Source organism: Macaca nemestrina, chromosome 5 (assembly GCF_043159975.1).
Source record: "Macaca nemestrina isolate mMacNem1 chromosome 5, mMacNem.hap1, whole genome shotgun sequence".
Taxonomy (NCBI): domain Eukaryota; kingdom Metazoa; phylum Chordata; class Mammalia; order Primates; family Cercopithecidae; genus Macaca; species Macaca nemestrina.
The window spans coordinates 169994571-170016625 of NC_092129.1; the positions used below are offsets into that span (position 1 = coordinate 169994571).

Genomic DNA, 22055 nt, shown 5'->3' on the forward strand with positions numbered 1-22055 from the left:
ACTTTCTCTGCTACCCTTTTCTCCTTTCTTGTTCTAATATCAATCAAAGGCTTACCTTTTGCTAGATACTAGGCTTAGTGCTTCTATATATTATCTTATTTAATCCTCACAATAAACCTATTAGGCAGATACTATTCTTATTTTAAAGATCGGCCAGCTAAGGCTTAGAGGGCTAAGTCCTCTGCCTAAGGAAATATACCTTCCAAATCTTAAAGCTGGGCTACAAACTCAGGTGACTAGGAGCTCTGTGAACTCTCAATTACCATGCCCTGGCACTTTGGGTAAAGCATTTGAGAACAGACTTGATTCCATTGAAAGTGAATCCACAGCTTTTAGAGACATTTTATGTGTATTCATCTTTGTAAAGAGCCATCCACCTATGATGCTTTTCTAACTATTACAACTACATTGTAATAGTTACATTACATTAACTACATTAGACCACATTGTTCTTAACATTTTGAGGGGAAGGGACCTATCTGAGAATCTCGAGTGAAACCCATGAATCCCAGGCACAAAGCCCCCGATGTTACACATCTTTCTGAAGCAGAAACCCTCCCACCATCCCTCCCACCTATGACCATGCATGTTAGTATGAGCTGCTCATGTACTGGGTAGCAACGTGGCCCCAGGATGGAAGCAGAAGCATCTCTGGGAAGGAGGGTGCTGCTTACAAAGCTCTGTGTGCCAGCACGCCCTCCCTCCGAGAGAGACTCAGCCAATCTTTCAGCTCTCATTTTGGATTCTGAATCTCAGACTGGTTTACAGACATCCTAGCACTCATCCCAAAGTCGGGATTTTTTTATTTGTATTTGTATTTTTTTTTATTTTTAACTTTTATTTTAAGTTGATGGGAACAAGTGCAGGTTTGCTACATAGGTAAACTTATGGGGGTTCGTTGCACAGATTATGTCATCACCCGGGTATTAAGCCTAGTGGCCATTACTCATTTTTCCTATCCCAGAGTCTTATGAGTTGAATATAAAACAGAGAAACACCCTTTCTTCACATGCGTACGTTTAATAACATGAAAGCCACGACAGAGGCAAAAACACTAAACCAACTTGGTATCCATTTTACTCCCTAATATTAGGGGGACAGTGAACATATAACCCAAGCAATAAAATGCCTTCGGAAACCAAGAAGGGAAGGGCCCAAGTTTGATAAGAGAAACCCAACAATGGTTAAAACATCCATGCAACATTTCGTGGAGTCCCTTCTGCCAGTGGCTCCCGTGTGTCCGTATCTTGGAGTGTGTTAGGCTTCTGTTTCAAGAACAGACCGTGGACCTGGCTTCCTCACTTCCCCAAAAGAATTCCTACAGAAGGCTACAGGAAAGGCTTCTTGGTAACCTTCTTTGTTTCACACAATGGAAAACATGAGAAATGGACAGCACCCTCTCATCCCCAAAACACCACCATCATAGCAAGGATAATGGCTCAGTGGAGTTTCGAATTTGTATAGTGCTTTATACGTTTTCAAAGAATTTTCACGTATATGATCTTCATCAGCCCATGCAACAGCCTTGTGGTTTACCACGGAGAAAGCAGACACCAGAAGGAACTTGTTCAAGATCACGCAGCCAGATAGTGGAACCATGGGGCGAGCACCCAGACTGCACCGTCAGCCCAGCATTTCCAGCCGGCCACTAAATAGCTCTCTATCCTGTCACCCTCTCCGACTTCTTCTCCCTCTCTATGTCCAGGCTGCCTGTCAGTTCACAATGCTATCTCACTACACATACAGATTTCAAAAGCAGAAAAGCACAAACCCTTCTCTGACAAGTACATATAGATATAAAAATAAATGTGGCACTCTTCTTTATTGCTTCTTTATGGATGTCTTTCCCAGATGAAAAGACCCTGCTGGGGAATAGTTCATCGACCTGTTATTTCTTTGTACACAGATTACTCCTTAGTAATAGCAGGACCTTCACACCAGGAAATTATTTGCTAAATATTTCCCACTGTCTCACAGCTGGATCTGTCCATTTCTCCCAGACGTAAAACATCTGGGCGGGTACAGCAAAACACAGCAAGTTCAAAGAGACGTCCCCAAGATGCAGAAGTGGAGAGCTGTCCTCAGCAGTCTGTCACGGGCCAGCTGGGGGCATTTGTATTTCCCAAGACCCTTTTCCGGCTGCATCTCACCATAGCTTTTATATGACTGAAAAAGTGTCCAGGAGGTTGACCAGATAGCTGCATACATCGCTGAAAAGGTGGCCATGGAGAAGCAGCAGTGGCCCCATGCTATGTGGTCATGTGATGGTTTTCGAGGTCTGCTCACAGCAAATGGGGTGGGATCCACTTCCGGATGCTCTCAGTGAGGTGAAGGACTTCACAGGAGGATGCCATCTTCAGCGTAGGCTCATTCTTCTCTCCTCCAGTGTGACAGACAGGCACACCCCTGAGCCTCAGCTTCGGGAAGAAGAACCCGCAGAAATCCTGCTCATACCAGTTCTGTCTTGTGAAGAGTCACTGGCCCCAAATGCTTATTTGGGGAGGTGACTGGGAGAAAAGCTCGTTCCATGCCAGCTTTAGAGAAATCCGGGAAGATACTCTGGAGTCGTGCAAACTTCTAAAAAGAAATGAAATAAAAGTGAAGTGAATAATTGGAAAAATTCAGCAGTTGCCACCTCCTTTTAAACTCTGTTCACTAAGAGCTGGCTAGACAACCCATTCTGGAAGCTCCCATACTCACTGCCTCACTCGCTCCACAAGGGATTTGTACCAACCATGTCACTGGCGTCTCCAAACTTGGACCAGGAGATTCACTAATTGTGGTCATTTCAACCTCCTACTGTTAGGTCTCTGTATGGAAAGTCAATGCCCACAGAAGAAGGCATTTGCAAACAAGAAGCTAAAGTCATTCATGTTTAAAATATACTGCCTGGTAACTCTAATTATCTTCTTATATGCAAATAACCCTAACATCCTAACTGTAAGCTCCTTGAGGGCAGGAACAATGTCTTACACCTTTTTATGCCCTGTACAGTGCCTAGCATAATGCCTTGAACATAGTAGGTGCTCACTGGAGTCTTTGATTGACTGGTATCTCAAACAGAAAGCAGAGAGATGAGTGCACAGCCAGAGAGGCAAGTTAGTGAATACAGAGACACAGTGAGCGGCAAGAACCTGTCCTGGGGTAGCCCCTGGGTGAGGTCTGTCCTGGCCCCTAGGTAGCCAGCCCTGCCTGGTAGATGGAGACAAAGGGGGCAGATCACTTTCTAGAGGGGTCAGACACACACGTGGCCCTACTCTCCCACAACCGTGGTCAACGCAGGTGAGCAGCCACGCAGAAAGAATCTCTGAGGGCTTTTAGCTGGAGCCTGCAACCAACAGCTCATGGGCATGTCTAGGTGCCCAAGTACCAGCCAGCCATCCTCCACCCCGGAAGCCTCCTGCTATGCCCCACTGCTCTGGCTTCTTGGGCTTAATTCTTAAGGCATGGGCAGAAATACCAAAAATAAAAGGGGAGAACCCCCATGAGAAAATAGCTTGAAGGCAGCCAAAGGAGGCTGATCTATCCCCTGGCATCCCTGGGGCAGTGGGGCCCCCTCCCTCACCCACAGGAAGAGCGGGGCCTCTGCTCTGGGATGGGGGGCCCTCAGCGCTGCAACTTCTAGCACTGTGCCTACAGGGCCTCTGCTCTTTCATAGAACCCCTTGTCATTTCCCAAATGTCCTTCCTATATCTTACTTTGTTTTTTTCTTTTTTCCACAACGCTCTACATGTAGCCACTAGACAAACGCTGGAAATATTTCAGGTAGCTTCCTGTAATGATTCTCCCAGTCTAGGGGCCTCAAAAAGTCCAGGGTTCAAAGAATAATCTCTCTCACCATTATTAAATGATTCACACTGTCTGCAAAAGATATTTGGATTGGTGCCCTGGGTAATCTTTTAATAACAGAAGATGTTTTAAAAAGATACTTACGCAAGTGAAAATGATGAGTGTTAAGTAGAAAATAACCAGAGCCAGCAGCAGGACAATCTCCGCTCTGTATTTCTTAAAAGTGTCTTCTTTACGTTGTGCAGGGCATCCTTTAAAAAAGTAAGTGACATGTGAAGCCATTTTAACAGGATTTTTCTACCATGAAAAAAAGCTAAGAATGCTTTGTTCCTCAGTCCTGGAGTCCTGCTTGTCTCCTCTTCCCACCACCAGGATGAACGACAGTAACAGTGGCAGGGATGGTGATAGCAGCAGCAGCAGCAGCCAGTGTGCACTGTTGCTCTGTGTCCGGCTGCATGCACCAGGACTTGCACACAGCATCTCCCCGAATCTTCAGAGCAGGCCTGGGTGTCCCATTTTACAGATGAAAGAGCTGAGGCTCAGAGAGGGTCAAGGACCAAGGACCAAGGACCAAGGCGGCTGAGCCAGGCATCTGGTCCAGGCTTATCCTGCGGCCTGTCTGCCTCCACTTTGGATGTCAAGCCTTTCCTGGCTTACTTTGTCCTCCTACCAGATGAACCACCACTTGTTAATCCATAAATTATCTTAACCTCATTAGCGTTGGGTAGACTGTGGTGTGTCCTCACCTCATGAGGATTCAGGGACTATGAAAGGAAGAAGGTGAGCTGCCCTGCTATTGCCAAAAACGTCAACAGATTTTTGTAGAATCGTTCAAGCTCTTTCGGCGAGGCTACCAGCATGGGTGGTTGGAAGAATAGCTCCCTCAGGGTTGTTAAAGGGTGTGGTGCGGCACCAAGGGAGGGTAAGAGCAGCGAGGCCTTTAGCCCAGGAACAGATATGAAGGGAGGCGCCTCTCCCCACTCAGGTGCAACACCCAATGTGCTGTTTGGGGAAGCAAGTTGAGCTCTGGCTATAGTGTGCTTGCAAGCAGAATCTGCTCGATGCCCCAGGCAGGAATAGGTGGAGTGCAAGTGAGTGGAGGGGGTTCTGCCATTGGAGCCTATGGCTGGATCTCCAGAGAGCTGTCGACCCCTGAAAATGGATTCAACATTTTGTGCAGCAGTCTAAGGATGGATTCTCACAGCCGTGGGCAATGAGAGCCATTGTCCTCATGGTCCCTAACACGTATTGATCATGCAGTTTATCCCGGGCACCACATTCAGCATTTTAATGCAACTTCTCATTTAACCTTCACAACAAGCCTATGTTATAGATATTGCTTCCATTTTAGAGATTAGAGAACTGAGGCTTAGAGTCAACCAGCGATTTGCTCAAGGTCACACGCTAACAAAAGGCAGAGTTAATATTTGAGCCAGATCTAAGCGACTGCAGACTCTGACCCCTTAAGTTGTAGGCAATATTGCCTTGGAAGAGGAAAAGGAGAGAAAATCAGCTATTCTCTTCATTTTCTATCCACTCCCCACAAAACATGCCTCCCCTCTCCACTCTCCTCTGTAAGGTTCCTCTCATTCATGTGAATATTCATTGAGGGCCTACTATGTGCCCAGATACATCAGAGAAGAAAATAAAGAGGTTCTTGTTCTCTTGCGGAGACAGACAGTAAATCAATCCATAACATGCCAGTTGTACTAAGTACGAGGAAACAAAGAAACCAGGATGAAGGGCTGGAGATCCAGGAGGGCCTAAGAGAGGTGTGTGCATACAACACTAAGCAAAAAGCACACACTGCCCCCTTAAACAGGAATTGTACTCTTGCAGGGTAATAATATTACCCTAAGTCCGATTCCTTTCAGATCCTGGACAGAAGGAGAAATCAACTGTTGTACGGAATCAGGGGCTCTGTGACCACATTTTTATCACTTCCAGCCTCAGCCCCTAACAAGTGTTGGGCAAAAGTCCAACAAAAGGCATCATTTAAGCCACAGAAAGAGAAAATGGAGACATGCTTGCAGCGGATTTTCACTTTCAGCCACAGATGTGATCCAAAGCTCTAGAGCTACACTCCGAAAGAGAGGATCGATTTTAGGACCTAAAGGAAGTACACATGCATTGTGCAAGAAGAAAACAAGTGCAGCAGGTCACCTCACCTGTCACTCTCAAGATCACCTTGCCGCTTAGGTTTCTCTGCCCATCCGGGTCCTGCAGAGTGCACCTGTATGCCCCCGAGTTGCAGCTGGTAGTGTTTCGGATCTTCAGGGAATAGGGCCTTTCACTGGGGGCGTCCAAAGAACCATTTTGCCCCTTCTGATGATAGTGCTGACCCCTGAGGTGGTCTTCCTGGGGTGTCTCCATCCTCTCCTCACCGCCCTCCAGTAGCTGTGAAGAAGGAATCATAGCGCATCACGGTCCACTGCAAGAACTCCAACTCGACACCAGTGTTTCCATTTTGTTTTCAGAAGATCCAGCCTCAACTTATGTTTGTAAAACAAGACACGATGCTCTTGTGTGTGTGTGACCTCTGGGGGAGGAGAGATCTATGAAAATTCCTAAGGCTACATCTTCGGAATATATCAGTACTGCATCTCATGATTCTATCATAAGTATTCCAATTTCTACCCTATGTAAGAGAGAGGGAGTCACTGTTGATGATAGTGATATGCTGTGTGTGAATCTTGCTGGATTATATTTTGTGTCTATGTATACATGTATAGATAGGATTGTTCTGTATTAAATGTTCTCTTGTTTTCTTCAGATACCAACTCAGCCACTGAATGATTCCTATTTCTGTATCCCAGCCTTTTATTTGGAAAAATTCCTGAATCTGTTATGATCCTTGCCAGACAATTCAACTAAAATCAGATAGGCAGACAGACAGATGAGCAACGCCTCCTGCAAAGAGTCACCTTGTTCCTCAAGGGCTGTGTCTCTGTGTGGTCACGCTTGACGTTGCCAAATGTGCCACACCTTTTCTCTGTACTAGGGCAGCGAGACAGCTGAGAAGCATGCTTTATAGTGAGCGTATGTGTCAGATCATTTGTTGGTCATATCAAACTCCACGTCGAAGGGCAGTAACAGCTGACTTCACTGTACTCAGGACAGACCAGCCAGACTTGGGTAGATGCCCAATTTAGCCAGACGTTTCATCTGGCTGGCTTTCTGTCGTTTTTTTCTTTTTTGAGACAGGGTCTCGCTCTATCAACCAGGCTGGAGTGCAGTGGCTTGATCAGGGCTCACTGAACCCTTGGCCTCCTGAGTCAACCTTCTGGTACTCCCACCTCAGCCTCTCCAGTAGCTAGGACTATAGGCATGTGCCACCATACCTGGCTAGTTTTTATTTTTTTTGGTTTTTTGTTTTAGAGGCAGTGTCTTGCTCTGTTGCCCAAGCTGGTCTTGAACTCCCAGACTCAAGCGATCTGCCCACCTCGGCCTCCCAAAGTTCTGGGATTACAGGCGTGAGCCGCTGCGCCCAGCTTGCTTTCTGTGAATTCTCTGTGATCAAACTGGTGGAGTGTCTTCAGCATCTCCCACTGCAGAGATTAGGTTCATACCACATTCACCATTGATTCTCTCTTTCCTAGACATATTTTTAATCTGCCTAATTAACTTGCTAAGTTGCTCCTCCATTGAAATACTTTAAAGCCTCTAAAATGAATTTACACATGCAGCAAAGCAAATCCTTGTTTTCAGCCTGCCTGGGCAGCCCTTCAACATTGACATCCCCTAGCAGTACCTGAGTTTCCCTTTGCTGGTTGGCTGGGGACCAGCAGGGAGCCCAGGATTAAGTGACATTCCTTACCTGTCCCTGGCGTGATAACTGCACCCAAGAGCCACTTTAGGGAAGGAGACAGAGATTATCGGGCCCCACTGCCACTGTCTTTGCTTGCACCTATTAGTGCTGAATCTCCTGTTCTGGGAGTACCCTACAACTCTTCCCTGACTTTTAGGAAGGGACTCAGTGCAGGGAAAGAGATATCCAAGGAGTTAGGGAAATACTCTGAGAAGCAACTCAGGAAAGACAATACACACACATGGGCACGTGTGCACTCGTACACACACACACACACCACACACACACACAGTCATTTCTGCGTCTTTTATTAATTCAGGGCATATACCACAAGGTCACCAGAAAGCTCGGGCTCCAGCCCTGGTGTCCGTTATAACGCATTCCTGTAGAGTGGGCTACAGAGACACCTGGTGGCAGATCGATCGCTCCTGCAAGAAAACCTGCTCAGCTCCCTCCTAGCCCTGAGCTGAGACGAATGGCTCTTTTCAGGCCGAGTCTGTGGACATAAATCCCATTTCTCGGTGGTCCTTTTTGTCTGGAAAGATTCCTTTCTAAATAATCAAGAATCTATGGGAGGAAGTTAAAAGACTGGGGCCCTTGGGTACGCAAAAAGAAAGCACAAAAAGGAGGTGGGGCCAAGGAAATTAACGGTGTCCAACTGATTCCTGAACACATCTAATTTAGCACCATTTTTCCCTTTTCAAGCCTAAGTAAACCTTATATAAACTGCAGCCTCATTATGGGCTCACACCACTCCCCTCTCCCTTTCGCTGCCCTGGCAGAACTGCTTCTTCCTACCAGGCAGGGCTTTCACAGACCAGAGGCCGAGGCCCATCCAGGGCCAATCTGTGCCTAGCATGGCCTGAAAGGTCAGTTTGAAATTATTAGTTCAGCCCAGTCCCTGCAGTCCCCATTCCAATGTCCAATCTTGCTTTTCTTTTTTTAAATTAACCTCCAAATGTGAGCATAGCTGCAACAACCATTCTGAGATTATTCACCCATGGTTTTCTCCTGGGGAGCTCCTCTCCCATCCAGCAACCCCTCCCTCAGCTCAGAGAGGCCCATCTGGAAGTCAAGACCAAAACTGTGAACCCCTCTGGACCTGGGAGAAATATAAACTATTGTGTCTATTTACATAAAGATGGCCCCGTTATTGTGTTAGCTGCTGGGAACTGTTGAAGCAAAAAGGTGCTGGTGATCAAAACCGGCTGGCAGTGACTTCTGCCTATTTGCAGAGAATTCATTTTAAACATCAGCAGCAACACCAATAAAATGTAGTTTATTTGATGGTTAGATTTCCACGGGCCTCTGGCAAAACCGTCAGTGGGCTGCTAGTTATTTTTCAATGACAAAACAAAGGCAGGGTGAGCCATAAGAACAGAAAGAAGAACCAAGGCACAAGGCAAGACAAAGAACCCCCAAAGCAACCTGCAGAATTCTGAAGAGCTGAAACATCACTGCCATCAGTGGGATCGTGGCAAAATATCTCAACTCTCACAGGGTCATCTTCCAAACACCCCGTTTCCTAAATGACCCAGAGAACTATCGGCAAAACCTCGGAACTCTTGCCAAACTAATGAACAGGACCGTTTGCCTAATAACCAACTACAGCAAAAAGAATTCCCTGTAAATTCACACACTGCAGCTGGAAATCTTTCAGAACCCTCCCTCTAACCTCCTTTTTTAGGGATATACATTTTCAGCTAAACTTCCTCTTGTGACCCCCAGCTGTAGAATGTGACGTTTGTCCACAGCTGCAAAAGTCGTAGTCGTTTTCTTGTTAACGTTGCATACTCAGAATGGGGGTGGAGCCCTAGCAGGACCAAGGGACCATATGCAGAAGCTCAAATCATTATCATCAGATACATGGCCAGGCAGCTATCACCCTGCTTTATCGGATGAGCTAACTGTGGCAGAGGCACCACCAAAAACTGAAGGAGAAATTTCAGTGGGAGGAAAATGGAGTAACAGCAAATGGGCCATCCTCACTTTGCTTTGTTTTATGAGTTCTCATAAACATTGGAGCTGGCTCAGAATCAACCACTGGCAAGAACAGCTCTTTAAACATTCCAAATCTAAAAGTGTTCCATCGCTTCTCTGCAAAAGCATTTTAGGAAATAGTAATTTATAACAAAAGGAACCCTCAGATTCATTCACAGCCAACCATAATTGACAGGAACTATTTAATGCACCCTTCACAACGCTAATATTGTAGTACAGTGCGCTAAAGCACAACACAATTTCAGCAAATTAATTACTCAAAACACTCATCCCAATCATGTTTTAAAAATCCACATGTTGTGCATTAACTTTTATGCTGACAACTCTATCATTTTTGGTTTAGCTGGAAAAGTGCAAACGTGAGACATCTCATTTTCAGAAAGCCTGGGGACTGTGACTTGTCTCAAGGCCTCCAATTTGACTAAATCATTTAAATACCATATTCTTTCTCTCAAATGGAGATTTGACCTTAAGGAAACCACAAGCCCTAAATTAAAATAAACTCTCTTTCATCTGCAGAATGCTAAATCAAGCAAACACAAGTACTAATTTTATGGGCACGTGAATAGAGTCATTTTTGTTTTTTTTTTTTTTAATGATGAACGAATTTGAACTAAAACAAAAGACATAAAAAAAATCATCAATTATGGCTGAAACTTAACCAATATTAAAACATCCAATTGTGGAAAGCGTTTTTTTTTTTAAAGTTTACATAATTTTATCCAAATATATGCCAACCTCCCACATTACCATATTTGAATCTAAGAGGGTGATAGTTTCATTTTATAGCAAAAAAAGAGTTTTGATCACAAAATTGAAATCTAAATTTATCATACATCAGATTTGTTAAGAACGCAGGGCCAGGCACGGTGGCTCACGCCTATAATCCCAGCACTTTGGGAGGCCAAGGCAGGTGGATCATACGAGGTCAGGAGTTCAAGACCAGCCTGGCCAACATGGTGAAACCCCGTCCCCACCACAAATACAAAATATTAGCTGGGCATGGTAGTGGGCATCTGTTAATTCCAGCTACTTGGAAGGTTGAGGTAGGAGAACCCAGGAGATGGAGGTTGCAGTGAGCCGAGATCGTGCCATTGTACTCCAGCCTGGGTGACAGAGCAAGACTCTGTCTCAAAAAAAAAAAGTGGGGGTGGGTGGGGGGAAATGCAATAGCTGCCTACCTAAAAGAAAAAAAAAAGTATAAAAGTTTCATCTAATGATTTGATAAAACATATTTAAGGGTATAGATTGTAAGGATTTAAAGTTGGTATTGAATTAATCTGATGTATTCCAACCACATTGAGCAGCTTTTTTTTATTGCATTTCTGGTGCACTAACATTCATGTACCTTGGTTTCTAACTCAATTAAAGTGCCAATATAATTCCCATTCATCATAAAAACAGCTCTTTATAATGTGCAAAATAGTTTGGCTCGGAGGTTGATGTCATAATGAGGGTAGAATGTATGAGCATTAATATCTTTTTTTCTATGCGTAGTTTTATTAGAAAAATGATTTTCCACTTTGAAATTTACTGGGTCTAACAGACAGAGCTGGATTTATGGCTGTTAACAGAGTTATGAGTATAGCAGAGGCAACATAATTAAGAGCACAGGCATTGGCATTGGGCTGAGCTGGAAGCAAACCCCAGCCCTCCCACGGCTACCTCTGCTCTTGGCCAACTGACTGAACCACTCTCAGGCTTGGATAGCTCCACTGGAGTCTGGGGGTGATCACATCTCACTGAGCTGGCATGAAGATACTTATGATGATGTATACAGACCCTAAGCACCGTATCGATCACACAGAAAGCCCTAAAGATGTTACTACTCTCTCTCTCTCTCTCTTTTTTTTAGAGCCAAGGTTTCACTCTGCATACTAAATAGTTCCCTGAATATAAGAAGTATTGAAAAAGTATTTACTGAATGAATGCATGAATTTTAGAAAACAATGAGAAAGTTACAAGAGCACTAGCTTTGGAATCAAAGGACTGAAGTCAATCCCAGCTTCTCCATGCGTTAGCTGGGTCATCTTACATACGTCACTTCACCTCTGAGCCATTTCGTCATCTGGAGCTCCCTTACTTGCTCATGGGGTTATTATAAGAATCAAGTGAGAAAACACAGAAAAGTGCTATATAATTGGTAATGCTGGCAATAGAAATTATTCTTTTTTTTTTTTTTTTTTGAGACGGAGTCTCGCTCTGTCGCCCAGGCTGGAGTGCAGTGGCCGGATCTCAGCTCACTGCAAGCTCCGCCTCCCGGGTTCACACCATTCTCCTGCCTCAGCCTCCCGAGTAGCTGGGACTACAGGCGCCCGCCACCTCGCCCGGCTAGTTTTTTTTGTATTTTTTTAGTAGAGACGGGGTTTCACCGTGTTAGCCAGGATGGTCTCGATCTCCTGATCTCGTGATCCACCCGTCTCGGCCTCCCAAAGTGCTGGGATTACAGGCTTGAGCCACCGCGCCCGGCCTAGAAATTATTCTTATATGTGATAGCTTTCCACACCATCCACCCATTCTGTCACTTCCCTCACCAATGACACTTCCCGTCTCCTCTGGGAAAGTTGTCCTAGAAGTCCCAATCTCTGCTCCAGGGAGAAACTGTTTTTTCCACATACAGTGTCTTCAAAATATCCACAACATTCTGAATTTTTTTAAGCACCATCATAATAATATAGCAAAGCCCCTTTGGAATTGAGATTTGAAGGCAATGTTGGACCCTTCATTGTTCATGCCAATCATCTCTCTTTCATTAGCGTCCTGTGGGGCCTGCTGGACCTGGAAGAGGTACCATTACAAGCTCTGAGTTCATGTCCTCTGAAGAACTCCACACCTAGGTTCTAGAGGAGGCAACTTAACTCAGGCCTGGTATCCCATGATCATGGAGACTGGCTCTGATAGGCACGTGACCCAGTCAAAGTCCCTTGAGAATACTCAGACATACGGTGAGATATTTGAAGAGAAACACAACCTTCTCCTTTGCACTTGCTTCTGGAAGGATATACAGGTTGAGCATCCCTAATCCAAAAATCTGAAACACTTCTGCTCCCAAGCATTTCAGGTAAGGGATGTGCAACCTGTCCAACTCTGTACTTATTGGCTATGATCTGGCTGCTATGTGGAGGCTGGACACAGAACCAATGTAAAGGAAGGCAGAGTTGAGAGATGGAGAGTCACCAAGTCCTGGGGACATTCATGAACCTCTACACCTAGCTATGTGCATTTGCCAGGGCTGCAGAGCACCACAAACTGGGTGGCTGAAACAACAGAAATATATTCTCTCACAGTTCAAAGGAAGCCGGAAGTCCAAAATCAAGGTGTTGCCAGGGCCAAGCTCTCTGAAGGCCTTAGGGGAGAATCTGTTCTGTGCCTTTCTCTTAGCTTCTAGTGGTTGCCAGCAGTCCTCGGCACTGTTTGGCTTGTAGACACATCACTCCAATCCCTGTGTCTGTCTTCACGTAGCGTTCTCCCTGTTGTCTGTGTCAGTGTGTGTTTTCTCTTATTAGGACATCATTCATACTGAAGTAGGGCCCACCCTAGTCAGGTCGGACCTCATCTCAATTTGATTACATTTGCAAAGATTCTATTTCGAAATAAAGTCACAATCACAAGCATCAGAAATTGGAACTTCTGATCTTTTGGGGGGGCATAATTCAAGCCACAATGCCACCTGTATCTGAAAAGTGAACTGTATTTTGATTTTTCAATTTTTTCCCATTCCAATTATATATAAGCCAATATATTTCCTTTTCCTTAGGCTAGTTTTGATTGGATTTACAATCCCTCACAACTGAAAGACTCCTAATGATAAGGCACCCTGCACCACCATGTAAATAAGGGTGGTACGTAGGGGGCTATTGGCACATGGCTCCAGACTCGAGGTCAGTCCTGCTTTGTCCCTTGGGCTCACATGCCTCCCACTCCTTGGGGAATGAGACCTCAAGGGCTGATTTGAATCAGAACCTCTGTTCTCCAGAACTGCTAGTCCAAGGCGATTATGAACTGTTTATTGAAACCAGCATCCTTCTTTTCCTAAAGGTTTTCCCTATGTGGACCCATAATCCTAGGCAGCTACCACCTCTTCTAGAATCAGTAACCTCGATTCTATCAGTAATACCGATCCTAATCCGTAACCCCGAGGACTGCTGGCAAGCACTAGAAGCTAAGAACTGGAACAACTCTCCAAACTGTACCGATTTGGGACATGCAGTAGACCGGTCCTCCAAGAAAGCATCAAGTGATATTAACAAGCCTTGGGCTCCCAAGTCTTTACAGTTCCACATGAAACACAGGGAAATTTTACCCAAATATACCTCAGTGCAAAATAAAACAAAATGAAAAACAAAAACATGCTTATGAGTAATAAAGGAATCTTAGGGAAGTATTTTCCGTCCAGCTCTATTTTGAGCTAATGATTGTTGATACAAAATTTAGGGTTCTTCCAGGAGCAGCCAGGAAGGGACTATGGAAACAGCTTTAGATGGAAGAAATTTTTTTTAGGTAATCAATCTGCTTTTAGTCTTGCCCTACATAAAACTTTCCCTTATGTCACTGAGACCTTCTCCAAACTTCCTCTTCTTTGTGTAGTGACATTGCCAAGTACTTAGCTAAGACAATTCAGTCCTCATGTGACTCAGGTTCCCCCTTTTATTAATGGAAAACAAGTTGGGTTTTTTCTTTAGTTTAGTTTGTTGTTTTTTTTTTTCCAATTGAACTTTCAGCTGCTTTCTTCCTCCCTCCCCACTGTCAAGCTAAAAGATTTTGGCAACTTGTGCTTTGTTCCACTACAGTCCAAAACTCTCAGTGATCCACCATTCTCATCTAGATGGACTTCTTCTATAGCCCCTCGGTGGCAGCCTCATTCTTCCTTGCCCACTCTTCCTCAGAACCACATGGACAGGACTGGTGACCAAGAGAAAAGAAGGAAAAGAATGAAGTCTCCCTCTGACACTCATCTTCTAAGAAGAATCATATTCTATCCCTCACCAGGAGAAATATGTTTTGCTTTAGGTATATTTTGCATTATGCCATTCTCTGCGCTTAAAATCCTTCAATGGGGTCAGGTGCGGTGGCTTACGCCTGTAATCCCAGCACTTTGGGAGGCTTAGGCAGATGGATCACCTGAGGTCAGGAGTTCGAGACCAGCCTCGCCAACATGGTGAAATCCCATCTCTACTAAAAATACAAAAAATTAGCCGGGCATGGTGACAGGCGCCTGTAATCCCAGCTACTCGGGAGGGTAAGGCAGGGGAATCACTTGAACCTGGGAAGTGGAAGTTGCGGTGAGCTGAGATCACACCATTATACTCCAGCCTGGGCGACAAGAGAAAAACTCCATCTCAAAAAAAAAAAAAAAAAAAAAATTCCTTCAGTAGCTCCTTCCTACCAAAAGGATAAAGTTCAAGTCATTATCGTTGGGCATTGGAGGCCCCTCACAATCTGCCTCTAGCCTACTTACTAATGTTATTTCTCAGCCATCTGCTGTTTAAGTCTCCCTTCTACATTACTGGTTACCTCAATGGTTCCCAGAAGGTCTTAGTGGATTCCCATGCCTTTGCTCAAGATGGTCCTCTGGCAAAAGTTGTACATTGATCCTGAGATGGCCAATGCCAGGCCCAGGACGGGGCACGCATTTGGGACTTAGAAATATTTACTAAACAATGAAAGTGTAAATATGAGAGACATCTGAAAAGCAACTTTACATCTTTCATCGTTTGACCTAGGGAGGAACCCATAAAAGTGATTCAACCAGGTCAAGTACTAGAGGTGCCAATAGGGAGAGTAAGATTTGTTTTTTTTAATTCTAACATACATTGTTTTCATAATTCAGTGGTTCTACATTTAATGTAGAAATGTTTCCTTTTTGTCCTATAACATGTTCTTAAATCCATCTTACAACAGAATCATTGTAGAATCAAGGAAGCACAGTCAGTGTTCAGCACTGGCTCCTCCATGGGCCATGAGGGTCTGTGGCTGTATAAATTACATCTGCCCCAACTGCGTATCAACTCTAGGCCTTCCTAAGGCACTCTGCTCTCCTCAGTATCCCTGGTTCTGTAGGTCATTATCACACAAGATGGTAGAGAGAGAAAACATAACTCCACCAAAAAGAAGTTTAGCAACATACGTGGAAGACAGCCTTGAACTTTTGAAGTGGTCTCATGCAAGCCATTAACCTGCTCTCCAACAGTTTCCTCAGTGTTAATGTCAGAGACAGAACACTCCATGGATGGCCCATGATCTGCCCCAGCTGGGGCTCTTCTCGATATTATAAAATCTATTTATAGTAGACTATTATCTGAAATCACACTCTTACTTCCCTTTTCTTCCTTCCTTTGGAAATCATCTGAAAGGGGCACTTGTCTTGTGATGCTTCACTGTCCTCACCCCCGCAGCATCACCCAGAGATGACACCGTATATCCTCTTTCGTTTTGCATCACCCGTAGGCTGTCAGGGCTCCTAGCATGATAGAAGAAGGCATTGCATCTCTGGGATAAATGACCACTCGTTATTAACCTTAGTGAATATCAACCAAGCCCAAAGTACTCCATCCAAAGTTGTCCTCTCTCTCCAAACCTACATTAATGAGTGTAGACACAGCGATGCTTTTCATGAAGTACAGATGCAGCCCTTTAATGCACGGCTTTACTCCTCACAGACATGATACTGTGCTATGCCCTCTTATACCAGAATTTAACCACAGGTCATGGCCAGTGGAAGAAAAGTCATGGATCAAAATCTATTTGCATTATTTTCTCAAAATAGCTCCTCAAAGAACCACATCTATTACAACTTTCCTTTCTTTCTTTTCTTTACTTTTTTTTTTTTTTTTTTTGTAGAGACGGATCTCACTACATTGCCCAGGCTGGCCTCAAACTCCTGGGTTCAAGCAATCCTCCCATCTTGGCCTCCTAAAATGCTGGGATTACAGGCATGAGCCTGAGCCATCACACCCAGCTTGTTACAACTTTAAAAGATAAATCGATTGGCTCATGCCTGTAATCCTAGCACTTTGGGAGGCCAAAGTGGGAGGATGGCTTGAGCTCGGGAGTTGGAGAACAGCCTGGGCAATGTATTGAGATCTTGTCTCTACAAAAAATTAAAGACATAAAAATTAGCCAGGTGTGGTGGTACGCCCTTGTAGTCTCAGCTACGCTACTTGGGAGGCTGAGGTGGGAGGATTACTCGAGCCCAGGAAGTCGAGGCTGCAGTGAGCCGTCTTCATGTCACTGTACTCCAGCTTGGGAAACAGAGTGAGACTCTGTCTCAAAAAATAAAAATAAAGCTAAATTGAGCTACTATCCTAATGAATATAATTTATTAACTTTTCTATTTCTTCTCAATCACCCATTCTGCCTTAAAAAGTGTAAGGGAGGAAGGGATGAGAGGAGGACCTTTTGTTGGATCCCAGTTAAGAGGACATGGTCCATAGAAGAGATGAGCTGGGCCAACAGGAATTGGGATATCTCTGTCCACTTTTGGCTTCACCTTTACCCTCCTGTGCATGTCTCCATTAAGTCCCCTCTGGCCCATCTCACTGCATCTTTGAAACAGAGAGAATAAAATGAACACTCTTCCTTACCAACCCTAATGTTGCAAACAGATTGGATGCTGTCTGTTTTGAGTTTTCTGGTCAAAGGCATATGATAAAAAACACATGGTTTACATGGGTCCTTTTGTTAATTACAAGTAATCAATGCCAAATGGACAAAGGCAAGATGCTACATGGTGCCGGAGGATTGAGTGGTGAATGGAATTTTAAATTATGAGTCATTATAACCATACTTATGATACGCAGACAGCCTGCAGAATGTACTTCAATCTGGTGGATGGTGCAAACCCACTGCAAGGGACTCTGCTTTCCTTGCCCAGCACGAAGCCCCTTCCTGTGCTGGCAAAACAGGTTTTACAAAGCCAGGGTAGTGATGATGAAGTGAGGCGAGATGGGATAAGCTGGCTCTGGTCACCAAAATGAAATTCCTCCCTTTACGGCTACCCCTCCACTTTGATGAAACATTTTACAAGAAACTTGTAGAAAAATGACCAGACGCTTAATCTTCTGTAAAATGAAATATTTCGGCATTTCAACACTGGCCTTATCTCCAGAACATGCTATCCATTTTTGTTGTATAAACGCAATCAATGCAAAAGTATAATTATTGGGCTGGAAGATAATAAATATGTACAGAATATGCTGAGACCTGTTTAAAAAAAAATGCTTAAAGGCACATTACATGTCACTTTCGAGGCACCTGATTCATTTATTGGTATAGCATAACTCTCCTATCCACGAATCTCAATCACCATTTACTTCTCAAAAAGTAACTACAGTATGACTTTTCATTGGCACTATTCCATGAATCAGCAGGAAAAAAAGAATGCCTAGAGACTGCCGTCCCTTTTTTTCTTGACAGAGTTTTGAAAGACCATCAGGGTCAATCTTGCAAGAACTGTGTCCAATAAACAAGCTCATGCGTTACAGAGTTACATCACCACCTGACATCCAAGTTGAAGTCCAAGGTTAATTGCTATGGTTTAGTGGACCATTCCAAATGACCCTGTGCAAGAAGCTTTCACCCCAGAACTGTTTGAACTTTACAGTCGGAAATTTCATCTACTTGTTTCATGAGTACTTTTTAATTACTCCCTGGGGGTATTAATAATGTTTTCTTTCTTTATTAAATAATTACTCTCTGGAAGGGATAGTGATTTCATGTTTTCCCCCTTCTTTGAGATAACTAAGTCCCTGCCTGGTTAGTCCAGGGGCACTTTGATTTTCTTTACCTTAAGTTATTCAGGTAGAAAACAGAGATATCAAGATAGACCTCAAACAACTCAGGATTTGGAATCAGACTGTTTGGTTCAAATCCCAACTCCACCATTTAGCCAGTGCAACAGTGGACAGGTTATTTCCCTCCCTAAGGCTCAGTTTCCTCACCTGTAAAGTAGGAACAGTAACAGTACTGATCCCTAAGTCCATTCTTCCAATGGATGGAAATGGATAGTGGATGTAAATATTTACCTGGGAGCTTGGCATGTGGTGAGCATTCAAAAATTGTTTTTACAATATTTTTTAAAATAGTGTTGTTTTGACTATGCGAACAACTTTGGAATTGTTGTGTTTGCTGATCCTACAGTAAGGTACAAATGAAGTAAGAATATTTAACACCTAACTTTCATATACAATACAATGCTCTGAGGCAGCAGCACTATCGCCGTTATGCATAACTCATGAGGTGCTGGGCTGAATTCACAGAGCACCTTTGCAATTTATAGGGCAAAAATTAGGTGCCGTGAAGAATACACAAAAGTATTGATACAGCCACTGCCCCCCAGGGAACTGACAATCCAGTTAGGAGACACACACACAAAGAGATCACCGCAATGATGCCTTGTACTGTTAACTGGCCAGAGACACGTACAGGTTCTTATAGTATCTTTTATGGTGGGCAGAACAAAGCCCTGCATTTTGGGGAAAGCTACAAGTGCACAGATTTGCCCCCACCGTAAGACAGCAAATCAGTGAGAGCTACAGAGTGAGGCTGGAATATTATATTCATTTGGGTTAAAATGGAGGCGCAGTGGTAGCAGTGGCCTGACTTAAAGAAGGACCAGTGATATCGAACAGTAGCTGCTTGACTTTAGAATGACACCATCATTGCCATCTTAGAATCTGAGAATGTTTCAGTCAAGAGGAAACCTTGAAAAAGCCTCCTTGCCACTCAGTCCTCTTACAGTAGGAGCAGCAAGGCCTGTTGTTACACATGCAGGCTCCAGTTCATGCATCCACCTGATGCCCTCATGGCTGCCTCTCTCACGGCTGCCAGAGGAAGGAGGAGGAGGGCTAGGGGAGGAAGCCAAGGGTATCCCACAAAGGGGATGACCACTGATAACTACCACGGATGAAATGGCCTAAGTCACTTCTGTGTCTTAGCCCTTCATTTCAAATTGCCCCCTCCCCCTCCCATGTATCATGGGCATCACAGTCATAAAACACAAGAAATCAGAAGTCTGGAGACATTCCCCCTGTCCAATGCCCAAATCTAGGTCCCTGTTGCTTTCTTCCTGACCTGTAGGCCCACAACCACAGGTGGCCTCCAGAATTAATCCAAACGAGAGAGTCTCTGCCCTTCCAAAACGTCTTAAGTGGATCATTCATCTCAGGCCACCTTCAGGGGCAGGAAGGGGATTGAGGTCTGCGGAGAGCAAAACCTAAGTCGGCCCTGTACCTGGATGCGGATAGGGCGGGGGAGGCGCGACGGGAAACTGGGTACTCCAAGATCAGCTGCGGGAGACGCCCCCCGCCCCCACCCAGCAGCCACAGAGGGTCGCCAGCCTCCGGGAGATGGTTCCCACTGCCTTCAAATGAGTCCACCAAACCCCAGCCCGCGGGCATCGCAGCACCCACCTTGACCCAGGAGACCGTGTAGGGAACCTGCGGATCCCAGGGGGCGGTGCAGGGCAAGTCCACATCTTCAGAGCAAGCCACCTTCACCTCCGGCGTCGCGGGGGCCAGGCTGTAGGCTACAAGAAAGAGAGAGTGCGTCGTGAGCAAGCGACCGACGGGAGGGGGTGTCGTGGAGGGGCGGGGGGCGACGGGCGCTCGCGGGCCCTACCGCAGCTCAGGAGTAGAAGCTGGAGGCCGCGCGACATGGCTGGAGCGCTGCGCCGCTGCCACGAGCTGCAGGGCTGTGGCGCGCTGGCGCCGGCTGCCCTTTTATGCCCGTGCGTTGGGGAACTTCCCTACGCGCCAGCCCCGGGGATTCCCCGGCGGGTAGCGGAAGCGGGTGGCGCGCCCCCCTAGTACCGCTTAGGCCGGGGCGCCCCCGTCCCCGCCCCCTTCGCCCCCGTCCCCGCCCCCCGTCTTCCCCGCCGCCCTTGCCGCGTGCGCGTCTCCGCCCCCGCGCGCCCGGGTCGGGCGCCCCAAGTTCGCGTCGCTGCTGCGGCTGGCAGCGGCGACAGCAATCCCCGCGTGACGCCCAGCGCTGGGGGCTTCGCAGACCGCGCTGGCGCGCGTGACGCTGCCGTTGACCCGCAAAAGGAAGCCGGGAACCTGGCCATCGGAGCGGGATCTGCCCATTTTACGGAGGCCAAACCAGATTCCGAGAGGGTGGGCAACTTCCTCAAAAGCCCAGCCTGTCCTTGGGAACGTCACTGGTGAACCCAAGTCCTCACTCTTCTCCAGAATCTGTGATAATCAAAGGCGCCTTAGATTTCCATAGGAACATACAAGTCTGTAGTACTTGGCTCCCTGCCTTCCCTGGGAAGTTGTCGGTCAGTACCGTCCTACCTGTTTAAATTATATCACCAAAAGAGAGTGTCTCCTATTAAAGTAATAATTACACACACATACACAACATTTTTGGAAAAGAAAATTCTAGAAGACAATGAAATTATCCGTAATCCATCCAGGAAGTAACTTCAGTTAACATGTTTTTTTATGTTATAAAATGTTTGTAACATAACATAACATAAAAATATTTATAACATTTAAGTCAGTGCACAGATTGGTATTTTTAATGGTTTATTCTTCCTGCTATCTTGTAAACTACTTTCTTTTAGCTTAATAATTTGCAAGGAGTTCCATATCATTAAAAACTTCCAACAGCATCATTTTGGTCCATCTTTCAGTTGCACCATAAATTAGAATCGATTAGTGTTAGACATACAGGTTGTTTCTTTTTGTATTACTAATATTAGAAACAATGCTGTGACTGCTATGGGAAACTTCAGTGTAGATAAATCTTTGCTCTAAAATTGCTTATTTTCTTAGAATAAATACCTCAAGGAAATTGTGCTAGGTGAAGGGGAGTTTCCAATTTTGTTAAATATTGCCAAAAAATTACCTGCAAGGAGGTGTCTTCAATCTATATTCCCATCTGCAACGACAGGGCCTGTTTCCCAACACTCTTGCCAACACACACTGTTGTCCAACGTTTCTATCTTCGTCCATCCAAGAGGTTAAAAAGAGTGGCATCACTATACCACCAGGTTTTTTTTGTGGGTTTTTTTTTGGTTTTTTTTTTTTTTTTGAGACGGAGTCTGGCTCTGTCGCCCAGGCTGGAGTGCAGTAGCCGGATCTCAGCTCACTGCAAGCTCCGCCTCCCGGGTTTACGCCATTCTCCTGCCTCAGCCTCCCAAGTAGCTGGGACTACGGGCGCCCACCACCTCGCCCGGCTAGTTTTTTGTATTTTTAGTAGAGACGGGGTTTCACCGTGTTAGCCAGAATGGTCTTGATCTCCTGACCTCGTGATCCGCCCGTCTCGGCCTCCCAAAGTGCTGGGATTATAGGCTTGAGCCACCGCGCCCCGCTATACCACCAGTTTTAATCTGCTCTTGGAAGTGGCTATACAAATTTACAGTCCTACCAGCTTGTGTATCTTTTCCCCAGCAGCCTCACCAAACTACTTTTTTAATTACGAAAATGTTAAGCATACAAAATAAGTGTAGAAAATA

General features: G+C 45.2%; 1 protein-coding gene across 2 annotated transcripts; it reads right to left on the reverse strand.

Annotated features, from left to right (window-relative positions):
• Window positions 1-760: 760 nt before the first annotated feature.
• Window positions 761-20390, reverse strand: LOC105482460 (CD83 molecule). 2 transcript variants are annotated; one of them, XM_011742578.2, is made up of 5 exons: window positions 20216-20382; window positions 20008-20123; window positions 5958-6186; window positions 3934-4040; window positions 761-2577 (listed from the first exon to the last, which is right to left on the reverse strand). In XM_011742578.2, the coding sequence occupies exons 1-5, from the start codon at window positions 20250-20252 to the stop codon at window positions 2449-2451; spliced, it is 618 nt and encodes a 205-aa protein (XP_011740880.1). In that variant the 5' UTR covers window positions 20253-20382; the 3' UTR covers window positions 761-2448. The 2 variants fall into 2 exon arrangements, with proteins under 2 accessions (XP_011740880.1, XP_011740881.1); XM_011742579.2 differs by having other exon boundaries at window positions 797-2574; window positions 20216-20390.
• Window positions 20391-22055: the final 1665 nt, after the last annotated feature.